Source organism: Miscanthus floridulus, chromosome 9, assembly GCF_019320115.1.
Source record: "Miscanthus floridulus cultivar M001 chromosome 9, ASM1932011v1, whole genome shotgun sequence".
Lineage (NCBI taxonomy): Eukaryota > Viridiplantae > Streptophyta > Magnoliopsida > Poales > Poaceae > Miscanthus > Miscanthus floridulus.
This window is the reverse complement of record NC_089588.1, coordinates 113,571,643-113,596,557: the sequence shown is the minus strand read 5'-3', so window position 1 is coordinate 113,596,557 and position 24,915 is coordinate 113,571,643. Positions and strand designations below refer to the sequence as shown.

General features: G+C 43.1%; 1 protein-coding gene across 2 annotated transcripts; it reads left to right on the top strand.

Moving 5' to 3' along the window:
* Positions 1-7,275, top strand: LOC136484139 (vacuolar protein sorting-associated protein 26A-like). Of its 2 annotated transcripts, none has more exons than XM_066481327.1 (12): positions 1-198; positions 337-411; positions 522-593; positions 692-764; positions 1,100-1,144; positions 4,282-4,393; positions 4,517-4,583; positions 4,836-4,880; positions 5,243-5,298; positions 5,395-5,570; positions 5,764-5,951; positions 6,914-7,275. In XM_066481327.1, the coding sequence occupies exons 1-11, from the start codon at positions 196-198 to the stop codon at positions 5,949-5,951; spliced, it is 912 nt and encodes a 303-aa protein (XP_066337424.1). In that variant the 5' UTR covers positions 1-195; the 3' UTR covers positions 6,914-7,275. The 2 variants fall into 2 exon arrangements, with proteins under 2 accessions (XP_066337424.1, XP_066337425.1); XM_066481328.1 differs by having other exon boundaries at positions 5,764-5,973; positions 6,869-7,275.
* The last annotated feature ends 17,640 nt before the right edge of the window (positions 7,276-24,915 follow it).

Below are 24,915 nucleotides of genomic sequence, written 5' to 3'. Positions count from 1 at the left end.
AGCAGCTCAGGCCGGGAGGCGCACGGCTCACCAGCAGCCAGCCCAGCGATTCCTCGTCTCCCCCTTGACTGCTGCAGTGCTGCTGATTCGCCGGTGATCCCCTCCGTCCTTCTCCGGCGCCGGCGCCCCACCTCGGGTCCTCGGCGGTCTCCTCCGGATCGCCGCTGGAATCGCTTCCCTGACTCAGAAGCTGCCATGGTAATCAACGCACATGCCTCTGATCTTTGGCTGCTCTTGATTCGTTCCCCTCTTCAAGATGGCATCTTTAGCACCTTAGTACGCGCGGTGCTTTAGAGAGGTTAGATCCCCGCTGATTTCCACTCTTCCTGACCCCAGAATTACATCATCGGCGCCTTCAAGCCGCCCTGCGACATCTTCGTCACCTTCTCCGATGAGAGGACCCGGAAGCAGGTGCGTCCCCTCTGCATTCCCCCTGATTCTTGATGTCACTGTTACAGCCTTACAGATTATTATCGAACTGGCTGCTGGGTTGATTTGATTGGCTCCTTGGACAATTGCAGGTGCAGATCAAGGACAATGTGAAGACTATCATGGTGCCGGCCTTCCAGAGCCTTGAGACCATAGCTGGAGAGGTAGTGCTAGTGCCAGTTGTGGCTCCTTTTCCTCTGTGTTTACTCTGGTGTGCGTGATCTGAGTGTGCGTTAAGTTTTTGTTATGAAATTGCATGCAGGTGTCGATCGCTCCGGTTCCAGGTAAAAGGCTTGAGCACACGGGTGTGAAGATTGAGCTGCTGGGTCAGATAGGTACAAATTCAGTTGTGCTACTGCTACCTAAATTTCTCCCTTGCTTTTCTGATTTGTTCTGAACCTAGTTGCCCTTGTGTGGTTTAGGGAGCCAAATTAGTGTGGCGAGAAACTATTTGTACAATTGGATTCACAGTCAGAGTTTTCTTTAATTTCATTCATGGTAAACTATTGCAATGCTGAGAAAGTGCAAAAATCAGGAAAATAAAAAAAAACAATAGCATTGTTGAGAAATGCTCCTTGTTGTCAGTGATAATAATATATATTGCTAGCTGTTCAACACTTTATATCTTAATAGGTTCTAACATTTTTGTCTGCCATTCTTTTTACTACAGAGCTATATTTTGACAGAGGCAACTTCTACGACTTCACTTCATTAGGTAGATATTTTCTCGAATTGATTTTTTATACGTAGTGTAAATATCTTATGCGTTCAAGAGACTAAATGGAAGGGGTAGAAGGTGAAGGAGGTGGACAATACCGGCTTCAAGCTCTGGTACATAGGGACAACTTCAAATAAAAATGGAGTAGGAGTTTTGATTTATAAGAGCCTCAAGGATGGTGTGGTGGAGGTGAGAAGGCAAGGGGATAGGATCATCTTAGTTAAACTTGTCATTAGTGATATGGTCTTAAACGTAATTAGTGCATATGCCCCCCAAGTAGGCCATGATGAGAGTGCTAAGCGGCTTTTCTGGGAAGACTTAGATCGCTTGGTTAGAGCTGTCCCTAGTAGCGAGAAGCTCTTTATATGAGGTGATCTTAATGGCCATGTAGATACATCAAATGCAGGTTTCGAGACGGTTCATGGGGGTTTTGGATATGATAGTAGGAACTAGAAGGGAGAGGAAGTCTTAGACTTCGCCATAGCTTTTGATCTGATGATAGCTAACACTTTCTTCCGTAAGAGACAGTCCCATTTAGTGACATTTAGTAGCGGCCAGTACTCTAGTCAAATCGACTTTGTCCTTACAAGAAGGAGGGATAAACGAACATGCGTGGACTGTAAGGTGATACCTGGAGAATGTGTGGTCGCTCAACACAAGTTGGTGGTGGCTGACTTTCGCTTTCTGGTGCAAGCTCGTGGGAACAAACAAGCTAGGGTTGCTAGAACGAAGTGGTGGAAATTAGAAGGGGGGGCATCAAAGGTCTTTAAGGAAAAAGTCATTGAAGAGGGCCCTTGAAATGATGAAGGCGATGCAAACAACATATGGGAGAAGATGACAACATGTGTTCGGAAGGTTGCTTCAGAAGTGCTTGGAGTGACCAAAGGGAGCGGATGCGACTCGAAAGACACTTGGTGGTGGAATGAACATGTGCAAAAGGCTATTAAGGAAAAGAAGGAGTGCTATAAGCGCTTGTATCATCACAGGTGTGTAAACAATATAGAGAAGTGCAAGGTGGCAAAGAAGACTGCAAAACGAGCGGTGAGTGAGGCAAAGGGGCGGGCCTATGAGGACCTTTACCGACGTTTGAGTACGAAGGAAGGAGAGAAGGACATTTATAGGATGGTTAGGGCTTGCAATAGGAAGACAAGGGACTTCAACCAAGTCAAGTGCATAAATGATGAAAGGGAGTAGCTCTTGGTGAAGGAGGATGAGATCAGACATAGATGGCAAGAGTATTTTGATAAATTGTTCAATGGTGAAAACGAGAACACCACCGTTCAGCTGGACGACTCGTTTGATGACACTAACAGGCGCTTTGTGCGGAGGATTTAAGAATCGGAGGTCAGAGAAGCCTTGAAAAGGATGAAAGGAGGCAAAGCGATGGGCCCTGATGGTATCCCAATCAAGGTGTGGAGATGTCTCGAGGATATAGCTATAGTAGGGCTAACCAAGATGTTCAACAATGTCTTTCGATCGAACAAGATGCCTGAGAAGTGGAAAAGAAGCATATTAGTACCAATTTACAAGAACAAGGGAGATATCCAAAGTTGTACTAATTATCGGGGAATTAAGTTGATGAGGCACACTATGAAGTTATGGGAGAGAGTCATCGAGTAGCGCCTGCGAGAACGACGCAGATATCAACAAACCAATTTGGTTTCATGCCCGAAAGGTCAACCACAGAAGCAATCTTCTTAATAAGACAGGTTATGGAGCGGTTTAGAGAGCAGAAGAAGGACCTCTACTTGGTTTTCATTGACTTGGAGAAGGCTTATGACAAGATACCAAGAAATATTATGTGGTGTTCTTTGGACAAACATAAAGTTCCATCAAAGTACGTGACCCTCATCAAGGATATGTACAACAATATTGTGACTAGTGTTCGAACAAACGATGGTAACACAGATTACTTCCCGATTAAAATTGGACTTCATCAAAGGTCAGCCTTTAAACCCGTATCTCTTTGCCTTGGTAATGGATGGGGTTACCAGGAACATACAAGGGGATATCCCTTGGTGTATGTTGTTCGTTGATGATGTAGTGTTAGTGGACGAAAGTCAGACGGGAGTGAATAGGAAACTAGAGTTATTGCGGTAGACCCTTGAGTCTAAAGGTTTTAGATTGAGCAGAACTAAAACCGAATTCATGAGATGCGACTTTGGCGGAGTTGTACAGGAGGAGGGAGATGTGAGTTTGGAAGGTCAAGTAGTGTCTAAGAAGGATACCTTTCGGTATCTGGGATCGATGTTACAGAGGAATGGAGATATTGATGCGGACGTTAGCCATAGAATCAAAGCAGGGTGAATCAAGTGGCGACAAGCTTCTTGCATTCTCTGTGACAAGAGGGTACCACAAAAGCTAAAAGGCAAGTTTTATAGAACGGCGATTAGACCAGCTATGTTGTATGGAGCAGAATGTTGACCTATAAAGATTCGACATGTTCAACAACTGAGTGTTGCAGAAATACGTATGTTGCGATGGATTTGCGGTCACACAAGAATGGACCGAGTTCAGAACGATGATATATATGATCGCCTAGAGGTAGCACCAATTGAAGAAAAGCTTGTCCAACATCGGTTGAGGTGGTTTGGCCATGTCCAAAGGAGACCTCCAGAGGCACCAGTGCATTGTGGAGTCCTAAGCCAAGCTAATAATATGAGGAGAGGTAGAGGAAGAACGAAATTGACATGGGGGAGGCAATAAAAAGAGATTTGAAAGCTTGTGATATACCTAGAGATCTATGTTTGAATAGAAGTACTTGGAAAGCATGTATTGAAGTGCCTGAACCGTGAATTGGGGCTCTTGGTGGGTTTTAACTCTAGCCTACCCCAACTTGCTTGGGACTGAAAGGCTATGTTGTTGTTGATTTTTTATATGCAGATGCACAACTGCCTAGCAACTTCTATTCAAGATATCCATGTGGCTTCCTGAAACTCTTGGTGTCTGTTCTGTCATTATTTTGTTTTACTAGCAATCATTAAATGGTACCTTTGTTTAATTCATATATCTTTCACTCTCTTCTTTACTATAATGATTACACCTATAACTTAGCACCCTTTTGTTTTGAAGCTATCTCACTGTTTCTCTGTATGCCTATCTCTTCCCTTGAAGTGCCTGTTCTCTCCTTGCAGTGCGTGAATTAGATGTTCCTGGTGAAATATATGAAAGGAAGACTTATCCATTTGAGTTTGCTACTGTTGAAATGCCATACGAGTCATATAATGGGACAAATGTTAGATTGAGGTAAGGCAGAGTCTTAAATTGCTTTATAATGGGACAAATGTTAGATTGAAGACTAGCTTGCATGATGTGCAGCATCAGCCACTCTGATAACACCAATTCTGAAAGGTGAAGTTTATATTGCAGGTACATCCTGAAAGTAACAATTGGCAGAAATTATGTTGGCAGCATTGTGGAATCGCGGGACTTCTGTGTAAGTGTGGACATCATCTCATTGATCTATTATTTGTCTGGGTCAGTGCAAACTTTGGTATCTCCAACCTGTTGGGTTTTAATTTGAGTTGAGCTTTGGCAAATTAAATGCCACATGGCATGTGTCTCTTTTTTTTTCATGTACCAATATTTTTTCAATTTTTTTCTTGAATGGTTCCTAGGATTTTATTAAGGTTTTGTAGTTTGTGTTTCTTCTGCACCACCCAATCATACTTCTAATGTTTGTTTTCAGGTAAGAAACTACTCTCCAGTTCCCACAATCAACAACAGCATCAAGGTGTGTCCTCATAACTGTGTGGCTTATTCCACCTTTAAAGCCTTAGCAATTTGACCCGGCTTAATAAGTCATGATGCCTTTTGGGCCATGTAAGTGAGACTTGTCAAGTGTATCAATTAGGGCTTACATAATCATATACTAATTTCAATTCCTGTTCATAATTATATGAGCTACCATTTAGCCGCTTCTGAAATATCATATCAGTATTATTATTAATAGTTTAAAGAGAAGATAAGAGTGCACCCTAATAGATTGCCTGGTGAATTGTTTATAGCACCAATTTGCGTAACTTTTGTTACAGATATTGGAGTTAAATACTTGGATGTTTTCATTAGATGAGTATAATGGTCTTGCCTTTTCAGATGGAAGTTGGCATTGAAGATTGCTTGCATATTGAATTTGAGTACAGCAAAAGCAAGTAAGCACTACATACTGTTTTAACAGTCTGTTCTTATGTTCACCTGGTTTGGCAAGTCAGGAACTCATACTCTCTTATGGTCCAAACATAATTCAGGTATCATCTCAAAGATGTCATCATAGGAAAGATATATTTTCTTCTGGTCAGAATTAAGATAAAGAACATGGAGCTTGAGATTCGTCGCCGTGAATCTACAGGGTCTGGTCCCAACACATACGTTGAGACTGAGACACTAGCAAAATTTGAGCTTATGGATGGCGCCCCAGTTAGAGGTATTGCTCATATTTCCCCCCTCTTGTATTTTTAAAGGCATGCATAGCTTTCAAGCAAACTTGCTGTCACTTGCTTCTTGTTAAATGGTAACAGGTAAACATTATTTTTTGACATCTGAGAAGACTACGTCAAATTTTCTATGTAAAATACTCCACTCAGTAGGTGCTAAGTTTATCAACAATGATTGTGCAGGAGAATCGATTCCAGTGAGACTATTCTTGACTCCATATGAGCTTACCCCAACTTACCAAAACATAAACAACAAGTTTAGTGTCAAGTACTACCTGAACCTGGTCCTTGTCGATGAGGAAGACCGGAGGTATTTCAAGCAACAAGAAATCACGATGTATCGCCTTCTGGAAACTCCACAATCTTCATAGGCTCCATGGGCGGATCCTAGGGGTATTCCCTGGTATTCCCAGGAATACCCAACTTTTTTGAGATACTTTTATGTAGATATGTGTATATACTTGTGTGTATATATATATATATATATATATATATATATATATATGTATATTGCAATATTCTGTACTGTTTTCGCTCATTGCAGCCCAAATGAGTAAAAAACACGGCCTTTCGGCCTTGCCTCCAAACTTCCTCCTTCCTAGGACGGCCCACTAGGCCCACTCAGGCACTCCACCCCTTCCTTCCTGGCCTCTGACCCACCCCGAGCCCCCGACGCCCCCTCGCCCCTCTGCCTCTGCTCGCACGGACACGGACGGGACGCGATGGACGCCGTGCGGCTAACCCTAGGCGGCGGCAGGCTGCGAGGAGCGGGCTGCGGCCGGCAGAGCGCGACGTGCGTGGCCAGCGCAAGCTGCAAGGGCGCAAGGCAGCCACTGGCCAGGTGCCCAAGTCCTAGGACGGCAGGACTCTAGGTTTATGATCAGTTTTTACTTACAAAAATCATGGCAATGCTAATATGGCCTTATGCAGTGCAACATATAGGTCCAAGTGATCAATAACACTTATTTATGTTTTCGGCCTGTTCGTTGGTTGGTTTCTGGGCTGGTTTGGGCTGGCTGGTGCTGGTTTATTGTGAGAGGAAAACACTGTTGACTGGCTGGTTTGGGCTGGCTGAAACCAACAAGCGAACAGGCTATTTGTCTTCCCGTAAGAATGTAGCTGTTAGTGTTATAGTTCCATGCATTCTCCATATGACATGAGGGAGGTAAAGTAGTGTCTATTTTATTTAATTGCTTGAGCAGACAACCTGTTTCTGTGATGTGATAATACTACTATGAATTAGTGTATTTGAAATCTAAGCTACCATGTATTGGATTTTTTTTTTCAGACATGGGAATACCCAACTTCAAAATCCTAGCTCCGCCACTGATAGGCTCCTATCCTTGCTAAGAGTTGGAACCAGCCAGAGGCTTTTTGGTTTAACCCTGCAAGAGAACGCCAAAGTTAGTGACCTTACTTTTGGCCCCTCCCGGTACATAATTCTCCTGAAGAGCAATGCAGTCCTTATGTGAGTTAGATATATAAAAATGCAGTTCTACCATATAGTGTTGCTTTGTTACTGCCTTTGTTTGTATCTACTTAGGATAAAGCCATGAAAATGTTTCTATCAATGTGCCTTCACCTTGTTTCTTTCTTGTCCCTGTTGGACTTGTATAACTTTAGATAATTCTCCATGTATATGATATGATGTTAATATTCACGTCATGTTTGGGTTTTCTTTGTTTATTTTCCATTTTTCTATTTTTCATTTGAAGTCATTGTTTATATACTATTGTTCGAGGATGATTTCATGATATTTGATTATGTTCATCTCTGTGTGAAGATGCGGTTGTGTTTCAAGCCACAAAAAAAGAAAACAAAAACAAAGATGTGGCTATGGCCCAGCACACAAGCTTTTGGATCAAAGCTCTCCACAGATACTGTGACCCTGATTCGTGTGTCCTGGTGGGTAGCGCAACATTCATTATCAAAACTTCACCACAATGTGACATTGACAGTCTCTAACACCCACTAGTAGAGAAATGGGCTTTATTCCCGGTTGGAAAACCCCTTCAGTTCCGGTTTCCCAACCGGGAGCACGAATCCGGGACTAAAGAGCCCCTCCTTTAGTCCCGGTTTCTCGCTCGGGACTAAAGGTCCACCTTTAGTCCCGGTTGGTAAGACCAACCGGGGCTAAAGAGGCCTCCCAGCCCGGCTACGTGGACCGGACCTACCAACCGGGACTAAAGATTTTTTTTTGTTTCTGTTTCTTTTGATGATTCGTTCGTATTCTACACTGCTACCGGGTTTCTTTTTCTTTTGATGATTTGTTCGCATTCTACGCTGCTACCGGGGCTTTCTATTTTCTTTTTCTTTTTTTTTGTTTCTATTTTCAATTGATGTTTCGTTTTGGCTTTCGAATACGCATTCTACGCTGCTAGAATATACGTAACATTTTGTACAAACTAAAGTATCAAGGATGCAGCGGTACGATCCTATAGAATAGATCTGGTTCAGGTAAAGTCGTGGTGCATGGCTCCAGAGCTGAGCTTTTAAGTTAGCTTTCACTCTTCTGAGCAAGCGAGGTGGTGCTAATAGGTGGGACTGGCCAGCAATTCCAGCATATTGCGTACTGGGCCGCTCCATTCTGGTCGAGCCGGCCTATTGAGACAGCAACCGGGACTAAAGCTAATGCAACCTTTAGTCCCGGTTCTAACAGCGAACAGAGCCTTTAGTCCCGGATGGATGGACGGCAGGCATCACGTACAAGAGCACAACCGAGACTAAAGCTAATGTAGATGTACTGTTAGTTGCATGTAGAGAAAAGTGCAGTTGAGGCATCACGTACAAGAGCACAACCGGGACTAAAGCTAATGTAGATGTACTGTTAGTTGCATGTAGAGGAAAGTGCAGTTGAGGCATCACGTACAAGAGCACAACCGGGACTAAAGCTAATGTAGATGTACTGTTAGTTGCATGTAGAGGAAAGTGCAGCTGAGGCATCACGTACAAGAGCACAACCGGGACTAAAGCTAATGTAGATGTACTGTTAGTTGCATGTAGAGGAAAGTGCAGTTGAGGCATCACGTACAAGGGCACAACCGGGACTAAAGCTAACATGCATTTCTAAAAGGAAAGTGCAGTTGAGGCCCACGCAACCCATCCACATGATCGGTTGGAGACCTTTAGTCCCGGTCGGAGACAGCAACCGGGACTAAAGGTCCCTTTCTAATCTCGGACAGAGCCTCTAGCCGAGTGTAGACTTTTACTCCTGGTTCGAGGGACCAACTGGGAGTAAAAGTTAACCTTTAGTCCCGGTTGGTAGCTCCAACCGGGACTAAAGGTCCCCTGCAGCAAAAGCCTGCCGCAGTAGCCGTTGGGTAGGGACCTTTAGTCCCGGTTAGATCTACCAACCGGGACTAAAGGTTTCTCTAGTCCCGGACACGAAAAATACCGGAACTACAGCCAAATTTCGAAGTGGATCAAATGTCTTTCTCTACTAGTGACCATGACAGCTGTCTGTCGATGACATTATATTATTTTGGCTGCAATGTTGGGAAATAGTCACACCTTTGTGATTATGAGGCCCTATTTATAAGGTTGAGAGTGCTCATCCAATAGACTGGCGTTTTATGAAGAGATGGCCCAATTAGCATTGTTGTTATTACTTTTCTTGTTGGGCTGGCTTGTATTAAGCAGCCAAAAACCTAGTCCTCTGTGGGTTCTCTTTAATTTTTTTTTCGAAAGGACGGCAAAAGCTTTGCCGTAATTTTTATTAGTAGAGAAAAAAAGAAAACAAAGGTCGGCCCAGTTTTTGAAGTGGAAACCGGGTCCAAAAACCACAAACACCACGGATTAGATGAGGTGGTCCAGCACCACCCTCAACTACAGTATAACTGCCGACCAGCTAGCCACTCAGCTCTACTAACCACTCCACTAAATGACTAACCACTCGCTCCAAAGAACCCAACTAAGCTGAACACAACCCAACTAACTGCCGACCAGCTAGCCACTCAGCTCTACTAACCACTCCACTAAATGACTAACCACGCGCTCCAAAGAACCCAACTAAGCTGAACACAACCCAACTAACAACTCTACTAACAACTTGACTAGCACAACTTACACAGCCACTAGCCACCAGCAGAACTATCACAACTAACCGAGTAGGCAACATCCTACTGGTGAAGCTGCTCCGAAAAAACTCTTTCCCTGCGAGCTCCCAACTTGGCAGCTAGCTTCCTGGATGTGGCTTCTCATTCAAGTGACCAGTGAAGCAACTGTTGTAGTGACCCTGGCCGATCCATTTTTCTTCTTCTTAGCGCGATCCATTTTTCTTCTTCTTAGCGCATCCCACCTCAATCAAGACTGTGAGGGCCTCCATCTTCTCTTTAGTCAAAGGACGATCGAAGTGTTGAGCATAAAAATCAAAAAGAACTTCCTTATCCTGCGACGAATCAGGAGTCGCTTCGCCTAATTTTTTTGCTAAAAGATCTTGGGCTAATTGAGTAGTACTTCTACCAGGAGTTTTTTTGTGCTTTTCAGCAAGTCTGGAACTCTTTCTGTTGGTGTCAATAGGTTGTGACTGCGAGGCTAACGCAACAGAGTCTCGCTCATGAATGTGATTGTTAGGTGTGGTTGGTTCAGTGGACAAAACAGAGGGAGTACAGAGGATAGGAGGTGGCACCGGCTTAGAGATCATGCTAAAGAACTCGTCAAGAGCTAATACCTCTGTAGTCTGGTGTGTAGTTGTGGAGGTTGTTGTAGTAGGGATGTCTGGGGATTCTTCTGAGTTCGGATCCATCACTGCAACATGATCCAAAACAGAGCCATCTTGCTGGTCAGGTGCAGTGAGCTCCCTATTTAATCATGTGGAGGTTCTCTTTAATTTTCTTTCATTGAGTTCGTTCATCACTGTTTAATCATGAACAAAACCGAAATGACAACACAGGTTTGGGTGTGTGTGTGTGTGTTGGTGGTGGTGGTGGGGGAGGGGGTCCAAACAATTGGAAATAGTATGAAAATACCAAAACCATTTCTTTTAACACCTTTTTATCAAGATATGCATGCATTCCTGATGATATGGTACCAAGTACCATTTGCTAGATATCTTGCTAAGATGTTGGTGAGAGCTGAAAGGCCTTGTAAGGTGAAATCAGGGAGAGCTGAAAGACCTAGTAAGGTGAAATCAGTGAGTGGTAGCACTAAACAGAACAATCAAACACAATGGACAGAGAAGCAATAGTTGCCTGAATTAGTGTCATGGACACCCGAGGATTTGTGTTTTGATGATTTTGTTTTCCTTGATGAAACTGTAGTCTGTGGATCTCTTTTCACTCTAAACTCACCATTTGCTCTGTAATATTTTTGCATAAGCTCAAGGACCTCAGCAATTGTGGTCACAGATCACATGCAAACGTTGAAGCCAGGCAAAAAGGTTTCCAATGACTATGTAGGGGCTCTGTAACCTCCCTTGTTCTGCTGTCTCAACACCGGTGTTCCTGTATTCATGTGGCCGTAGCCTGCATAAAAGGAAGCTGAGGATAGAAAGATCCATGAACAAGAAGTTCTTAGATGCGTCCCTTCGCCGTCCTTCTCATGCTGGTAATCCTAGCCTCTGTACAAGCTCGACAAGTGGGCATATATTGCCGACCGTCGCAACGATGGGCTGAGGGTCGGAGGGTTTCCATGGCTTTGTCGATGTAATGCTTTTGAAAATCAAGAATAGAACTAGGCATAGTACAACTTGGCTTTTTGATAGTTTATCAAATGACTTTGTAGTCATATAACGAGGAACAATAACTGTGGGATTTTTCCATGTTTAGACTCTATTGGTATTGCATGTAACTGAAGAGTGTTCTTACTACATTATAGTTGGTGATTTCATATTGGACATTAATTATGGATGAATATTTTTTGGATTGATCTATTGATTGAGATTTGCTCTTATCCTGAGATTTTTTTGCCAGGCGTACATATGATGGTAGTCAGGATAGTGAATATGAACCAAAGCCATCAATTTCTTTTACACTGGTAGAGAACCGAGCTTTACTCCCGGTGGGGAACCCCCTCTAGTCCCGGTTCCCCACCCGGGAGCAAGCATCCGGGACTAAAGGGGGGGTCCTTTAGTCCCGGGTCAGGAACCGGGACTAAAGGAGGACCTTTAGTCCCGGTGGGTAACACCAACCGGGACTAAAGGTGCCTCCTGACATGCCACGATGGCCGGCACCTTTAGTCCCGGTTGGTAATACGAACCGGGACTAAAGGTTTTTTTCTTTTTTCTTTTCTTTTCATTTTTTTGTTTTCTTTTCAAAATAGGTTTTCGAAGTCGTATTGTACGCTGCTAATTATACATTTATATGCGCATATAGTATGTTTCGGTTCAAGCACAATGAACGTATTAAATCACACAATTCAAGCATAGAAATATATATATATATATATATATATATATATATATATGCATGCATCATATATATATTTACATGCATGCATGCATATGTGTATTTTACATTATATTATTTCATATGCATATATTACAAAAGATTGCATTATAGTTGTTGTGACATAACAAGTTTCTTCTCATCCTCTAGCTTGGCTTCAATGGCAGTGTTGGGTCGAAGTAGAACTCGCCCTTGGAATCGATGACCTGCTCATTAAAAAATCCGGCTATAGACTCTTGAATTGCTTTGATTTGGTCTTGCCGTATGACCTTTTCCTCCAACCATCGAGTCTACAGGTTTGAATTAAAGGAAAATAAATTAATATATGTACATATATATATAAAGACATAGTAACACAATCAATAATAATAATTAAATGAATATATAGTGTATTTTTAACGTACTTTGAGTCTCTCTGTAGGAGTTCTTTGGGAGAGCACCTTGATAAACTTGCAAACATAGTAACCACAGTAGTTGTTCCCCTGTTCCTGCCTCAGACACCACTTTACGAGAAAAAGATTTGTCATCCAATCTGGTGATCCGGTGAAAGCTATATGTTTAATTAATAAAGATGATGCGATTCAGGGGACTTACTTTCAATGGGATTACATTCAGTGGCGCTTTGCATTTTTCCATGTGTTGCTTCTCAATAAAGGTTTTCCAAACACTGCCCAATAAAAAATTTGCCACGTCATCAGATATAGTTAATCATCATGTTTGTGTGTATATATAGTTGCTAGAGATCCCGAAATTACCTCTGGATAATATCTATCATATCTTGGTAGTCTTGTTGTGGTTTTCTCATCGAGTCATAGATTATCAAGTGACTTTTCACCAGATCGATGTCCATCAATATCCAGTGATTGCTGCATGTGTTTATAGGATATAACGCATAACACTCATTAATTAACTAGAATCAACATATGAGCCATTAAGGCTATGATCGACATGATTAACACTCACTTGAAGTTATAGGGAAAGAGTATATCCTTCTTGTGGCGTTGGTTCACTAAGAAGTTCATGATGTTACTCTCTGACTCAGACTTCCAATTAGTCATTGGAGTAATTGGGTCTTTGAATACTATATGGGGATCAACAAAACCAATTTCATTGCAGCCTTCCTTTCTGAGCTCTGTCATTGTAAATCTGCATATATATAGTACTTGTTAGGATAATTTATATGCATATGCACACATATGATGAGTTTAATAATAGATCGAAAGAATTATTACTTACAGGCAATAGCAGCTAATGATAACTTTGTCCAGAGAGGTAAGGTGGCATAGTTGATGAAATTCTGCAAAGTCAACATACATAACATCATCGCCACGGAACCAATGTTCGTCTCTAATTCTGACACCAACGCAGAAGTCTCCACTGGTAGACGCCTGCATGTACCACTTGTTTAGCAGGTACATTTGCGTCCCCAGATCAGATAAGGCTTGAGGGTTGTATAGACTCTGGCCTAGTACAAATTTTTTCTTCCAAATATCAACCTCCGCCGCACTCTCAATTTTTCTATCACCAAACATCTGGTAAAGGTCGAGACCAGTCTCATCAAGAAATTCACCAAGGTGATCCAAATCGACATCCGGAGGTATGTTTGCCTGATGCATTAATCCTAAATTCGAACCATATTCATTACCAACAACTAGCGGGGGGATTGATTGGTGCGCTTGTTGTCCGAGTTGGGCAACTCCTTTCCCTGCCCGCTTCTTTTTCTGTGCCGCCTCAATTGACTTGGTGAGAGTGCGGTCATAGTCTGATAACATTGATTTGGACGGCTTACGAGATTCCCGCTGTTGATGCTGGTAAGAAGTCACCTTTTTTCTTAAAATATCCGGAGCTACGAAGAAGTACGGTTTCTCTGGGTTTCTCCTTGCTTCTTGATTCATTTTAAGTTTGTCATAGAATCTAGACATGTCTTTTTTATATGCATCAGTTCCTTCTTCCTTCTCTTCAGATATTATTTTGGGAATAGCCCTTGGTTTCACGGTGGCTTTCTTTGCAGGCGGGGACTGATTCTTCGTTTGAGGGGCTGGCCTCTTGCTAGGCTTCTTGGTAGGCGGGGGCGGGGGAGGCGTTGGAGACCTCCTTGGAGGTGTTGGCAGCGGCGTTGGAGACCTCCTTGGAGGTGGCGGCTGTGGCGTTGGAGACCTCCTTGGAGAGGGTGTGGATGCAGCCTCGTCTTCCAACACAATGTCATCGTACAGAGCACTATGATGATCTGGCGATTGAACAATTGGATTTAGGTTGGGGGAGGATCTGCTACAAAAAAAGGAATGACATATTATTATGAGCAGATTGTTAATTATTTAAGCCAATACAAATTAATGATGTAGTGTTTTCATCCGCACGTACCTATGGTGAGGTAGTTCAGAAGGAGGTGGAGCCGACATCCCTGGAATGATGATGTAGCGCTTGCGCCATAGAATGAATGTCTTCTCCGCTTCTCCTAGAGTCTTCTCGCCATCACCTCCAGGAATGTCAAGAGGCAAATCACTAAAACCTTTTTCAGCTTTATCTACCGAGATGGTGGCATATCCTTCTTGGATTATATTCCCATGAATCCTTGGTGTCTTGGTTCGGTCGATAGGATTAACAAGACCGATAGCCACCTTGATTGTGGAATTCTCCTTCGGAATGTGTAGCTCACACGTTGTACAAGGTTCAGTGACGTCATCCACAGGGAAGCGCAGTCCTGTGTCCCCTTGATTTGGTATCTCCGTGGAAGCGCAGCTGCTTTTCAACTGAACAGATTGGCTAATGTTGATTCCTGGCTCTGATGCCTGCTTGCTTGCACTCACTGCTATTTGCACTTGCCTTTTGATTTCCTCCTGCATTCTCGCTTCAAGGTTTTTTTCCCGCTCCTGTGCTTCACGCACCGCTTCCTCCAACCTCTGGAGCCGGTGTGCCTCTTCTTCCTTCTTTCTCTGGCGACTTCTGTAGGAAGGTCTGTCCTGAGGGAATCCATGCTCCCACGAGACACTTCCTTTGCCTCTAGTTCGGCCACCATGTTCAATAGTCCCGATGGCGTATGTCAGCTCATCCTTCTCTCTGTTGGGCCTGAACTCACCACTAGCAGCAGCTCTCTGAGCATAAAACAATCTTTCTGCTGCTTCTTGCAGTCTTGCGCCATAAACGCACTTCCCTGTCTCCTGGTCTAGTGTTCCCCCATGAGCGAAAAACCAATTCTTTGCACGTTCTCCCCACTCGAGTGATTCTGGTCTGATACCCTTGGCAAGAAGGTCTGCTTCCATTTTGTTCCACTTCTTAATGGCAGTCGGGTAGCCACCTGATCCCAAGGTATGGTGGTATGTCTTCTGTTGGGCATTACGTTGGTTCTTTATCACCCGACTCACACCCTCTTCTGAAGTCTTGTACTGTACAAACTCATCCCAATAGGGCCTCTGCTTTGAGATCGGGCCTGGGACAGTAAAATCTGGTGCTATGTTCTTCTTGACATACGTCGTGTATAGGTGTTTCTTCCAAGTCTGAAACTGGGTGGCCATCTTCTTCATTGCCCAATCCCTAACTCGCTCCTTCAATTCATCACCATCTATTATATCATCATAATCATCTGTTTGGAGCGTGAAATGTACCAAGACATCATTCCAAATTAACGCCTTGTCACGATCGGAGACAAAACTGATATGAGGAGCATTGGTCTTCTTCTTCCATTCACGGGTACTAATCGGGAGCCGGTCCCGTACAAGGTAACCACAGTGGTGCACAAATTTCATTTTATTCGGCCCCCCCGGTTCTCCTGTATCCACATTGAACTCCGAGATGATGAAGCGACCCTCCAATGGCTTTTTGGGACCTCGAACATTTTTACTCTTCGTTGTAGTTGTTGATGTCGATCCAGAGGGCTACAAAACATAAACATTATTTTTAATGTCATGAGCACACATAAGACATATGATAATATATATATATAGCTAATAATAAAAAATATATACTTGGCCAATATGTTGTTGCTCATTTTGTTCAAGAGCTAAGTACTGACTCCCGTCATCTACATCCTCTTGCACGTTATTTTTAGCACCATCATCGCCGGCAACTTGAGTGCCAGTGTTGATCAAATTCATCATCAACTCCTCCTCATCCATATTTCTCGGGTCGGCCATCTAGCTTCAAAAAACAAAACCAATATATAGTACGTCAAATCTTTGCTTATTACATGCGTAAAATCTACAAACAATATGCATTATTAAATCTTGCCCCTCGATCACGGACGCAATTCGCCACACTAGGACGAACTACGTCGGTACTAGGGCGAATTAGGGCACGAGAAAGGGCGGTGTGACAAGAGTGGCGGTGCTCCACTCCGCCGTATATATGTCTGTACACATGGGTGAACGAGGGCGGCGGTGCTCCGCCGTATACATAGAAACGCATGGACGAAATGCATATGAATACAAATGACGTATATATACGTGTCGGCGCGGTGGCCGGTGTGCTGACGACGATGACGTGAGGCGGGCTGGCGTGCTGACGACGACGACGACGTGAGGCGGGCTGGGGCGGTGTCGGTGCGTGATGTTGTGATCCTATGTACCATGTGATCAACTATGTAGTCATTCATCATATGAGAAAATTCTATGTTAATAATATAAGTATAAGCCATTATGAAATGTAAGTATACGTGTCTTATTGCTCATATAACCATTACTATTTCCGAAATGATAAGAATTTATTTTCTTCTTCTACAGGCAATCTCTGATGCTATGATATAAAGTTTGAAGATAGTCTTCCCGGAAAAAAATATGTAATGCTCATATTACTTTAGCAACATTAATATATTATATCTGTATATTCAAAGTTCACAAATGAAGAAACATGTGATATTTTTGATAAACTAAAAAACGCTTAGTTTATAAACTGGGTATCAAAATTGAGTTCCTATTTGACCATTATATATCCTACAACAAATCCTTCAAAAAAAAGACCCTACATGAATATATTTGGATAAAATTTCGTTAACAAACATTGATCTATGAAGATAGAAAAAATTCTTCTATTGAAACTGCATCTTGAAATAATGGCATATCATATAGTGATGAATATATGGCGGTTGATGGGCTGGATCATTAGCGGATGGTTCGTAGCGTTGTTTCCAAATAATATATAGCGTGTTTATTATACAAGCCATGGATTTACATCGATCTAATTAATTTCTAAAGTAATTTCATTGGTGATCCTTAATTATACTTGTCATTTAGAGTTCCAAATATTCAAAACTTGCCTTAAGATATATTTTTATTTAAAATCATTTAGAGTTCCAAATATTCATTTTTAGTTTCTATAGATTTTGTGATTCAAAATTTGGAATTTTCAATCGACCTCGACCGTTGACATGGCTTACACCAAAGTTGTAGTTTTCGACGTGATCTATAACTCGGCAGTGGAGGGCTCGGACGAATGTACAAAGAGATCGACGAATATATCACCTCGAAGCTCGGCAGTGTACGTACTGGAGGGCCTCGGGCCGGCGCGGTGGGGCAACGCGCGGTGGAGGGCCTCGGGCGCGGAGGAGGGCGCGGTGGAGGGCCACGGGCAAGCGCGGAGGAGGGGCACGGGCGCGCGCGGTGGAGGCCGCACGAGGAAGAAGACGGCGGCGCCGGTGTCACGGAAGGCGAACGGACGCGGCGCGAGGTCGAAGAAGAGGCCGGGCGGCGGTGTTCGACGAGGAAGAAGACGAGCAGATCGATCTGCCAGGCGCTGGAGGTTATATAGCAGAGGAGAATTACTCCCGGTGCCAGCCACCAACCGGGAGTAAAAACCCTTTACTCCCGGTGCGTATTACCAACCGGGAGTAAAGGTTCCTTTACTCCCGGTGCGTGTTACCAACCGGGAGTAAAGGTATACCTTTACTCCCGGTTGGTAACACGCACCGGGAGTAAAGGCTTTTTTTGGCGGGCCACGAAACTGCAGCCCACCTTTACTCCCGGGTGGGCTTCCCACCCGGGAGTAAAGGTGGCCTGCAGTTTCGTTTCCCGCCTGTTTTAAGCAATAGTCTTGTTAAATACAATAGAAATGCAATAGTTTTTATTAAATACATAGTAAATTAAATAAAAGGCATAAAATTATTTTGTTAAAAATATGAATTTTATTTTTGTTTATTGCACATAGGAAAAATCGATAACCTAACTTTTTTATTTTTTGTTAGAATTATAAAACATAATGTAACTAATATTTATTATTTCGTTAATGCAAAAATGTAGTGTTTAATTAAAATTATTAAAATTATTGGTTTTGGACAGGAAATTTGTTTTCACATCATTTTAACGTTAATATTTTAATTTTTCATCACTCAGTATCCAAATTTACCTTTTTGAGAGAGAAATCCCACCAAATCAAACATTGATTTAATTTGAAATATGACATAATAAACATCTGAATTCACAATTATTACATAATATCTCAAACACACACTATATTAAATCACTATATCATCAAGTGGGCACAGCAGTGAACTTCTTCTTTACGTATGTCCCTTGGTTATGATCGCTTCATAACCATGGAGTGTCCTCATCATTTACCAAGATGCTAGGGTCTTTGTTCACTTTGAAGGGCGGAATTCGGTCATCCTTTTCATATTCTTCTGACATGTCCGACTTGTCCTCAATTCCCACGATGACTCTTTTCCCTGAAAGAACTATGTGGCGCTTTGGCTCTTTGGTTGAGTCATTATCGTTTTTCCCTCTTTTTGGTTTGGTAGACATATCATTGACATAGAACACCTGATTCACATCCTTGGCAAGGACGAATGGTTCGTCTTTGTATCCAATATTACTAAGGTCTACTGTTGTCATTCCATACTCGTTGTCTACTGTTACTCCGCCTCCGGTCACCTTGACCCATTGGCACTTGAACAATGGGATCTTCAAAGTAGGTGCATATTCTAGTTCCCATATTTCATCTATGCGTCCATAATATGTCTGCTTATTCCCATTCGGGTCTGTGGCATCTATGCGGACACCACTGTTTTGGTTGGTACTCCTTTTATCTTGGGCTACTGTGTAGAATATGTTCCCATTTATCTCGTACCCTTTGTATGTGACGATATGCCATGATGGTTGCATAGCCAATAAATACAGTTGCTCATGGATGCTCTCATCACCTTGACATTTTTTTCGCAACCAACCGCCGAAAGTTTCCATGTGCTTATGCGTAATCCAAGCTTCAGTCTTGCCTGGAAACTCGGATCGTAAGAGATCCTTGTGTGTCTCAATATACGGATCTACCAAAGAGGAGTTCTGTAGAACTGTGTAGTGCGCTTTATTGAAATAATCATCATCCGTACCAATATATGTTTTCCTCCCTAGTGTCCCCTTTCCGCTTAGTCTCCCCTCATGTCTCGATTCAGGAACACCAATCGAGTCAAGGTCGGGAATAAAGTCAACACAGAACTCAATGACCTCTTCTGTTCCATAGCCCTTGGCGATGCTTCCTTCTGGGCGAGCACGGTTGTGAACATATTTCTTTAGGACTCCCATGAATCTCTCTAAGGGGAACATGTTGTGTAGGAACACAGGACCGAGAGTGAAAATCTCCTTGACTAGGTGAACTAGGAGGTGTGTCATAATATCAAAGAAGGAAGGAGGGAACACTAACTCAAAGCTGACGAGACATTGAACCACATCATTCTGTAGTTTAGCTAGATCAGTTGGATCAATTGCCTTCTGAGAAATTGCATTGAGGAATGCACATAGCTTTACGGTGGCTAGACGTACATTTGGAGGTAGAATTCCTCTTAATGCAACTGGAAGTAATTGCGTCATGAGAACGTGACAGTCATGGGACTTTAAGTTACAGAATTTCTTCTCTGTCACATTTATAATACCCTTTATATTCGAGGAGAATCCAGATGGTACCTTGATGTTGTTTAAGCATTCAAACATGATTTCCTTCTCCTCTTTGCTTAGAGTGTAGCTAGCAGGACGTAAGTAATGGCGTCCATCATCTGTCTTCTCTGGATGCAGGTTGTCTCTTTCTCTCAAACAACGCAGGTCCTGTCGTGCTTCAAATGTGTCCTTAGGCTTTCCATACACACCCATAAAGCCTAGCAGGTTCACACAAAGATTCTTCGTCAGGTGCATCACGTCGATCGAGCTACGGACCTCCAGGACTTGCCAATAGGGTAGGTCCCAAAATATGGACTTTTTCTTCCACATGGGTGCGTGACCGTTAGCGTCTTTCGGAATAGGTTGGCTTCCATGTCCTTTTCCAAAGACGACTTTCACATCATTGACCATATCGAGTACATCCTCACCGGTTCGGTTGCGAGGCTTGGTCAGGTGGTCTGCTTTCCCTTTAAAATGCTTACCTTTCTTTCTTACGGGGTGATTTGCAGGAAGAAATCGACGATGGCCAAGGTACACGACCTTTCGACATTTTTTCAAGAATACACCTCTAATATCACCGAAGCAGTGTGTGCATGCATTATATCCCTTGTTTGACTGTCCTGAAAGATTACTTAGAGCAGGCCAATCATTGATTGTTACGAACAACAATGCTCGCAGATCAAAGTGTTCCTGTTTGTACTCATCCCACACACGTACACCTTCTTTATTCCACAAAATGAGAAGTTCATCAATAAGTGGTCTCAGGTACACATCGATGTCATTGCCAGGTTGCTTCGGGCCTTGGATGAGCACAGGCATCATAATGAACTTCCGCTTCATGCATAACCAAGGAGGAATGTTGTAGATACTTAGAGTAACAGGCCAAGTGCTATGACTACTGTTCTGCTCTCCAAAAGGATTGATACCATCTGTACTTAAAGCAAACCTTAAGTTTCTTGCGTCATTTGCAAACTCCGGGAATTCTCTATCGATTGCTCTCCACTGGGACCCATCAGCAGGGTGTCTCAACATATTGTCTACCTTACGGTCTTCTTTGTGCCATCGTAACAATTTTGCATGTTCTTTGTTTCTGAACAGACGTTTCAAGCGTGGTATTATAGGAGCATACCACATAACCTTGGCAGGGATTTTCTTACGTGGACGTTCGCCCTCAACATCACCAGGGTCATCTCGCCTGATCTTATACCGCGACGCATGGCATACCGGGCATGCATCCAATTTCTCGTACTCTTTGCCACGGTATAGGATGCAGTCATTAGGACATGCATGTATCTTCTCTATTTCTAGCCCCATAGGACAGACAACTTGTTTTGCTTCGTAGGTAGTGGCGGGCAATTCATTGTACTTCGGAAGCATCTTCTTTTGGATTTTTAGTAACTCTCCAAATCCCTTGTCAGATACACCATTCTTTGCCTTCCATTGCAGCAATTCTAGTGTGGTTCCCAACTTTTTCTGCCCTGCATCACAAGTTGGGTACAACAATTTCTTGTGATCTTCTAGCATCCGCTCGAACTTGATCTTCTCCTTTTCACTTTCACATTCTCTTTGTGCATCACGAATGACCTGACAAAGATCATCAGCCGGCTCATCTTCTGCGACTACCTCTTCTTCAGCTTCTCCCATTGCAGTATCATTGAAGCACGCACCATCAGGAATAATATCATTGTCGTCCCATTGTTCTTCTTCATCTTCTTCCATTACAACACCGGTTTCTCCGTGCTTTGTCCAACAAATATAGTTTGGCATGAAACCCGACTTGAACAAGTGTGAATGAAGAGTCCTTGAGCAAGGATATTCCACCGTATTCTTACATATGGCACATGGGCAGCACATGAAACCGTCGCGTTTGTTTGTCTCGGCCGCACGTAATAAAGAATGCACGCCGTCAATGAACTCTTGTGAGCGGCGATCAGCATTATACATCCAATGACGGCTCATCTGCATTACATGACATAAATATCATATTAAAACCTAGATCATAATTAATTATTTATACAACATGCGTGCCACCACAAAAGATACAAATTTATGAAAGCATCGCTACAATGTAGACAATCCCAACTACCACTAAAAGAACTAAAGCTAAAATACATTTCAGGAGCACAAGGATTTCGCGACCAATCTCAACTAAAACAGACAGATCCCCCGATTGTGCAACATCTTTGGGCTTCTTCGACTGGATCACTGCCTCATTAGCCGCCGTATCTGCCTGTTGTGCAAGATATTTTTGCACGAGTTCAACATACTCTTCCTCCCAGTAGAAGCCTGAACATCGTCCACTGCCATCCCACTGAAATTAAAACAAAAAACTAGAACTTTAATCACAACCATCATGAAAATAGGTATAAACTAACCATAATCATTAAATACGATAAAATAACTCACATTGCGATCCGGACACTTGTAGAAGATACGATCCTTGTTGGGACCCTCCTTCTTCACTCGGTACTCCATCACAATCTTCATCTCATCACGACACTTGCCGCATGGAATGAGAGGAAGGCCCGGCCTAAGTCGCTTTGGAAACCCATGAGAGGCCGAGGACCCGGAAGCAGTTGCCATCTACTCTCTATACTCATTTTTTAATACACTATAAATTTCTTCTTTTATAAACAAATAAAATTAACAAACTATAAAATTATCTAGATCTCTAAACAATGATATTTTTAATGGTCATTGTGTTCTCGTCTTTTACTGCGGCAGGTAAGTAATTCATATGATATTTCCGCAAATTAACAGAAGAATGGGAATGTACACACATAACAGACTACTACGACGATATCGGGACGTGTGAATAAATAACCATCCGTACTAGTTGACCTTGCTTACGTGATCATCTCGGCGAGCATTTCTCCACCGGACAGCACCGTACTTGGTCAAGGAAGAGCTCCGATTCTATGAGGAAGGGAACACGGTCTCCCACGACCGTTGTCGCTCTCCCTCGTAGAATCAAAGCTCCTCCTTGATGTCCGTTACCGCTCGACAGAGAACATGCTTGCCGAGCTGAACACGGTCCGCAAGTTCAACTAGTACGGATTTTCTATAATTTTCTAACTATTTTCTAAGTTTTTATTTATATATACTACGTTTAGGTACGGTGATTGACAGACTACTACGACGATATCGGGACATGTGAATAAATAACCATCCGTACTAGTTGACCTTGCTTACGTGATCAGCTCGGCGAGGATTTCTCCACCGGACGGCACCGTACTTGGTCAAGGAAGAGCTCCGATTCTACGAGGAAGGGAACACGGTCTTCCACGACCGTTATCGCTCTCCCTCGTAGAATCAAAGCTCCTCCTTGACGTCCGTTACCGCTCGGCAGAGAACATCCTCGCCGACCTGAACACGGTCCGCAAGTTCAACTAGTAAGGATTTGCTATAATTTTCTAACTATTTTCTAACTTTATATTTATATATACTTTAACCTTCTTTCATATAAATATGCAAGCTTAAAGTGATTTTGAGCTCAAATTGCTTACAAATGAAAAAAAAACCACAATAAAGAACCATAAATATATATAGTGAATAAAATGGCATAAGAAAATGGTAAAAAATGAGAGTATGAGATTGGTAACCTTTACAACTGAAGAATCGACGGAGGAATCGAAGAATGGATGGAGGAACAATGGAGGGAGGGAGGAAGCAAGAACACTACTGCAGTGAGCTTCAAAATGTGCTGAGCTCGGGCTCGGGGAGGAAGGAGGAGACGGCCGATTTATAAAGGGAGAACATTTAGTCCCGGTTGATAGATCCAATCGGGACTAAAGGTAACTTTCCAACCCCGGGCGCAGCCACGACCCGGGAGTAGACCTTTACTCCCGGTTGGAGCCACAAACCGGGAGTAAAAGTATACCTTTAGTCCCGGTTGGTGGCTCCAACCGGGACTAAAGGTCCCTGCCACCTCTGTCTGGCGCAGTAGCCGTTGGGCAGGGACCTTTAGTCCCGGTTGGAGCCACCAACCGGGACTAAAGGTATTTCTAGTCCCGGGGGCAAAAAATTCCGGGACTAGAGCCCATTTTGGCCGAGGATCAAAGGTCTGTTCTCTACTAGTGTTATGATTGCAGGCTTTGGAGCACAATCTGATGATTGTAATATAGTCTCACAACTGAAAATATCTAATCTGACTAGTCATCAATGGGCACAACTGAGCCATGTCTATGCCACCATAAAACCATAACAACTACAGTGCAGAGGCTGAATTTAGATCTTGTTTGTTTAGTAACAAGTATTTTAGTTTCATCCTCATCGAACCGGTGCGAGAGAAAGAGAGCAATGTGCCTAGGCTTGAGAAGCATCAGGAACTATAGCTCCTCTCTACCAGCACTGCACAAACAACAACAGGGGAAGGTGGAACGGATTAAGTTGCAGCTTGCGCGAGCAGCATTTTCAATAGGTTAGAAAAGGAATCATCCCTGACCAGTTTCTGATACTGAGCTTGATGGGATTAGAGCAGAGGTAGGAGCAAAAGAGGGCCAAGGTATCATTGTGCCAGCCAGGAGATGGTCTCCACGAGTCAAGTCTGCTCTCCACTCTAGACCCGCTGCACATCACATCGTCAAGCAACAGAGGATGTGCTCACCACCATGCCCGCTCGACGTCGAGGCGTCCGTATAGCATTGAGATAGTGCGGCAATCATCTATTCTGCATGTGCATATGAGCGCCTAGCAAGAGGGCGTACGTGCAGGTAGATCAGGGTGCGGTGGACAGTGGCCACACGCTGCAGTAATCTAGCGGCTCCCGTCGCAAGACTGGAGTAAGTAAATTTGAAATCTACAATGAGTAGCACTAGAGGAAAGAAAACAAATTAGTGAGGATAGTCCCCTTGGTGAAGGTGTGGACACCTACCACAGCTTTACAACACGTGTGCATGCAAAATCATCCAACTAAAAGCGGGTAAATTTGGATATTATGCATACTGAATCAAAGTGCAAAATAGACATTTTGTCTTTCTTAGGTACTGTTCTAATAGAAATAGACGGCAGTGACAAAGACAAAAGAATATGACATATAGTTACTCACTAGCACTACTGGATTCAGGTTCTTTGCCGAGTGCCTGAGGCACTCGGCAAAGGCC

Coding starts and splice junctions, on each gene's coding strand:
- LOC136484139 (XM_066481327.1), top strand. Junction 765..1,099: donor TGAGCTGCTGGGTCAGATAG/GTACAAATTCAG, acceptor TTTTTACTACAG/AGCTATATTTTGACAGAGGC. Junction 4,584..4,835: donor TGGAATCGCGGGACTTCTGT/GTAAGTGTGGAC, acceptor GTTTGTTTTCAG/GTAAGAAACTACTCTCCAGT.